The sequence below is a fragment of the Mastomys coucha genome, unplaced genomic scaffold (assembly GCF_008632895.1).
Source record: "Mastomys coucha isolate ucsf_1 unplaced genomic scaffold, UCSF_Mcou_1 pScaffold13, whole genome shotgun sequence".
In the NCBI taxonomy this organism is placed as follows: Eukaryota; Metazoa; Chordata; class Mammalia; order Rodentia; family Muridae; genus Mastomys; species Mastomys coucha.
The window spans coordinates 7,381,509-7,386,416 of NW_022196895.1; the positions used below are offsets into that span (position 1 = coordinate 7,381,509).

At 39.6% G+C, this 4,908-nt stretch overlaps 1 protein-coding gene across 2 annotated transcripts in view; it reads left to right on the forward strand.

Moving 5' to 3' along the window:
* Window positions 1–4,908, forward strand: part of Mib1 (mindbomb E3 ubiquitin protein ligase 1) — a 105,484-nt gene that overhangs the window by 26,045 nt on the left and 74,531 nt on the right. For both annotated transcript variants that reach the window (XM_031364963.1, XM_031364964.1), the window contains exon 4: window positions 3,883–3,987. In XM_031364963.1, the coding sequence (XP_031220823.1) occupies window positions 3,883–3,987 (105 nt within the window). The remainder of the gene's footprint in view (window positions 1–3,882; window positions 3,988–4,908) is intronic.

Consider the following 4,908-nt stretch of genomic DNA (forward strand, 5'->3'; position numbering starts at 1 on the left):
TTTTTTTGAGTCTGGGGATCAAACTAAAGCCCTTATGCACAAGAGGGAGGTGGTCTAGGGGCAATATTTGTATATATTGCTTATATTTATTTTGGATTTCATGTTCTTTTAATTGTTAACTACTTATTTATCTAGTCAACAAACATTATTGTATATGCTCTTCTGTGCTATATTGGATGGTCAGTGTACTGAAATGAGTAGCACCTGGAAACATACGTCTCCCCTCAGACCCACTACTGTCTTGGGAATAGGACAGAAGTTCTGCTCCGAGTACTGCTTTTCTCCAAGTCACACCAAACCAAAAGAAAAAGACGAGTCATCACACCTAAGCACTGATTCTATCTTAAGTAATAGAGCAACAAAACAAAATGAAAGCCAGAAAGCATGTTTTACTATATTTCTGAATAATTTAGTAGGAAAATAAACTTCTTCCCTTTTTTAATCCAACAAATTTATTTAGCATGTATTATGGTCAGGGTGCTAAGAAACGAGTTCTTACTGCCTGGAAGTATATCTTTTAATTAACAGGGGTAAATGAGAAAAATTGAAATCTGATTTCTTGTGAGAGCAGTGGATATATAGAATAGCCACATTGATGTCCCCTGAGGTGTTATTAAAAGTAAGCAGTAATAAATATACTTCATGACAGGCTTTCTAAATCAGGATCTTCATTTAAAGACGATCTCTGGCCTTCTGTTGCTGTGACAAGAACACTGGAAAAGCCAGCTTGGGGTGTGGGGCTGTTACTACGTCCTACAGGTTATATGTTATGGTCCAACATCTGACATGAATGCTTTTCCAAATCATCACAGCCAATGAACCAAATTCTAACCCTCACGTAATGTCTGTGCCACCCTCCAAGCAGAACCATTGTTCATTGAAACAGTAGGAGAATGACTTCATGGATAGACCATCTTAATACACTCACCATTTCTTAAATGAATGTAACCTGTTCTCTGTGGGCTGAGAATAAAGTCACTCACTCAAGTCAAATAGCTTTGACCATAGCAGGAAGTCTGTATCCAAATAATTGTGCCTACAATTCATTCCTTGGTGCAGCAGAACTGTCAGCTCTCAGCTTAGCTACGATGGAGGTAAAATCCTTTGGTGATGTGAGGGATATTGAAGTGTACAGCCTTATTACAATGAACTCCAGTGTCTAAAAATTGTTCTTTATTTTGGGTTTGTACCACAGTAAGAGCCACGATTCTAAGCTTTACTAAAATCAAAACAAAAAGACTTTATCTTTTTATGTTCATTTAATAACATATCCATCATTTTTATGATTGGTTGAAAAATATAATTGTGTTGAATATAATAATAATAATAAAAAAATACAAAATTAAAAGAAGTGGGAAAAAAGAATCTGAAGGAAGGTTATTGCTACAGATGGACGACTGCACACTCACCTCAGCACCTTATAAACTTACTAGGTGAGATCATACAGTGGGCAGTTGGGAAGAATCCTAATGCACAGTGGAGTAATGTAGGACTACATTTAGAAACCGGTTGCCTCATTTGAGACCAGGGGGTGGGTGGGTGGGGGTGGGGGGCCGGGCTGCAATGAGTACAGTGAGGGAGGGAGGACCCGAGAAGTCTGGGCTGTGATGAGTACAGTGAGAGAGGGAGGACCCGAGAAGTCTGGGCTTCACTTTTTAAGACTGTGGAATAATTATAAGAGTGCTCTTTTCTTTTTTTCCTTTTAAAAGAATGTTTTTAAAGCATCTACATTTTAAAACTTTAGAAGAGTATATGGACTTAGTAGTAATTTAAAGTATTTCTCCTATGGTTCACTAGATCTTAAAAAAAGGAAATCCTTTTATTTCTACAAAAACACTGCCAAATACCCCTCAAAACTGTTCTTTAGTTCAGAGCAGAAAAGAAAGTTTAGTATGTATTTTATTTAAAGTAATATTAGTCTGCTTATATGTATATGAAGTACTAATGATACAAGTTAGAGCAGAATGGAAGTGTTGGCACACACCTTTAATCCCAGCATTTGGGAGGCAGAGGCAGGTGGATTTCTGAGTTCGAGGCCAGCCTGGTCTACAAAGTTGAGTTCCAGGACAGCCAGGGCTACACAGAGAGACCCTGTCTCAAAAACAACAACAGCAAAAAGTTAGAATGAAGAAAAGAGTTATTTGAATTGTGTGTGAGCAGCTCCCTGTTCTTGGTTGCAGACAGACATAGCTAGAGTGCCAACATTGGTGCTCACCGTATGCCCGTTTGTGTCCTTGACTCTAGACCTTTAAGGAGAAGTTAGTAACTAGTACCTGTGTGTATGTGTGTGTTTGTGCATGTGTGTGTGGGTGAGTGTGTGTCTGTGGGTGCGTGTGTGTATATGGGTGCATGTGTGTGTTTGTGCATGTGTGTGTGGGTGCATGTGTGTCTGTGGGTGCATGTGTGTGTGGGTGCATGTGTATGTATGTGTGCATGTGTGAGTATGTGTGCATGTGTGTGTGTGTATGTGTCCGTGTGTGGGTGCATATGTGCGTATGCATGTGTGTGTATGGGTACATGGGTGTGTATGGGTGCATGGGTGTGTATGTGTGCATGTGTGTGTGGGTGCATGTGTATGTATGTGTGCATGTGTGAGTATGTGTGCATGTGTGTGTGTGTATGTGTCCGTGTGTGGGTGCATATGTGTGTATGCATGTGTGTGTATGGGTACATGGGTGTGTATGGGTGCATGGGTGTGTATGTGGTGCTGAATAAGGGGATGGAGAGGGAGAACAAGTTAGAGTTTAACCAGTTTAAGTTTAAGAATCAGTGGGTGGGGTATTGTGTCTATGTGCCCACTATTGCATGCTGTTCTAGCTGGGGTAGCCTGCTTTCTTGACAACTGAGCAGTTCACTACCACTAATATTCTTCGAAACTTTGGATTCTAAGTAGAAAACAGGCTTATCATTGTTAAAATTTTTAAATTATGTATTGGATAATTGGCCTAAAAAATATGCTGTGTTCTTAAATTTAAATTTTGCATTATTCATATTCTATTATTATAATTCCTCCACTTCCTAACTAAAATTTTTTTACAGTGATTTTAGAATGTACTTCATAAGGTAAGGTTGTTGATTATATAGTAAGTGTGATAATATAATCTCTGTAATGCACACACAAACTTTGTGGTCACCCAGGGCTAAGTTCTGACAATTTGTCTCCACCCCCACCCGGCCCCAAACAAACAACATGAAAAACACCTGGCTGGGATACAACTCAGTAGTACAGCGCTTGCCTAGCATACAACTCAGTAGTACAGCGCTTGCCTAGCGTACAACTCGGTAGTACAGCGCTTGCCTAGTGTACAACTCAGTAGTACAGCGCTTGCCTAGCGTACAACTCGGTAGTACAGCGCTTGCCTAGCGTACAACTCAGTAGTACAGCGCTTGCCTAGCGTACAACTCATTAGTACAGCGCTTGTCTAGCGTACAACTCAGTAGTACAGCGCTTGCCTAGCGTACAACTCATTAGTACAGCGCTTGCCTAGCGTACAAAGAAGCCCAGGGCTATGTACCACAAGGGGAAAACAAAAACAGAAACAACAGCAACACAATTATGTGAGTTGGATGGGTGGTACACACATCCTACATTCTTTCTCTTGGAAGGCTGAGGCAGGGCAGTTTTGAGTTTGAAGCCTGGGTGGGCTACCCCAGAATATTCTATCTTAAAATAAAATAAAAGTTAAAATTCTGGAAAAATTATACTTTATTGATAATTCAACAATGATAAAAGTGACTTTTATCTGATAGGTGAATAAGTATTTTTCTTGGTTTTGCTATATAGGTTGATAGATAAAGAGATTTTTAAATTTTCAGTATAATTAAAGCTTCTAACCTCTTTCCATTTTTAAAAAAAATTTTTTTTCACCCTAACTTTATTAGGTAACAGAAATCCAGGACTGGAGTGCATCCAGCCCACACAGTGCAGCGTATGTTCTCTGGGATAACGGTGCTAAGAACCTTTACAGGGTTGGCTTTGAGGGCATGGTGAGTAGTGAAGAAGCACACCTGTGGGAACTGGGTCTACGTTGTGTGTGCACTGCTGTCTGTCCTCCGATGGGACAGGTCTGAGCCCTGGGGATGCATAGGACAGGAAATGCTCACACCTGACACCTCACAGTGCCGGGTGTCTATACTGCCTAAGTGTAAACATGCTTTGTCATGCTTACTGTATGTTATTTTACACACTCCTTTGTAATGTAAATGTAGTAGATTTATCTCTCTTTTTTTTTTTTAAAGATTTATTTACTTATTATATGTAAGTACACTGTAGCTGTCTCCAAACACATCAGAAGAGGGCGTCAGATATCATTACGGATGGTTGTGAGCCACCATGTGGTTGCTGGGATTTGAACTCAGGACCTTTGGAAGAGCAGTCAGTGCTCTTAACTGCTGAGCCATCTCTCCAGCCCTAGATTTATCTCTTAAAAAAAGAATAAGAATTATCTGTAGGGGACTCTGTGGAGTAGACCTGGAAGCTAGTATTAAAATGAGGTGGTTTTGTATTCTGTACTGTAGTAGCTGATAAAAAGTTTAATTATTTTTAAGGAAGTTTTTTTTTTTTTTATGTATAGAGTTAATGATTAAATGTGATTATCTTGTGGCACATGCAATCTTAGCACTTCAGAGCTAGAGGCAGGAGGATCTCAAGTTCAAGGCCATCTTGGGCACATAGTAAAACTGTCTCAAAATTAAAAAAAAACAAGGTAAAGCAAGAAAGTGATAAACTGCCTCCAGAGTGCTGGGATTAAAAGTGTGCACCATCATCACCCAACTACCAAATGCTCTATTAATGTTAAATGCTGTCATTGGATAGAGGGTTGATTTCCTTTCCTATTGCATATTCATGACTTTCCTGCCTCTCCAAGCTTTCAACTTGTGAGGTGTTTTTTTTTTTGTTTTGTTTTT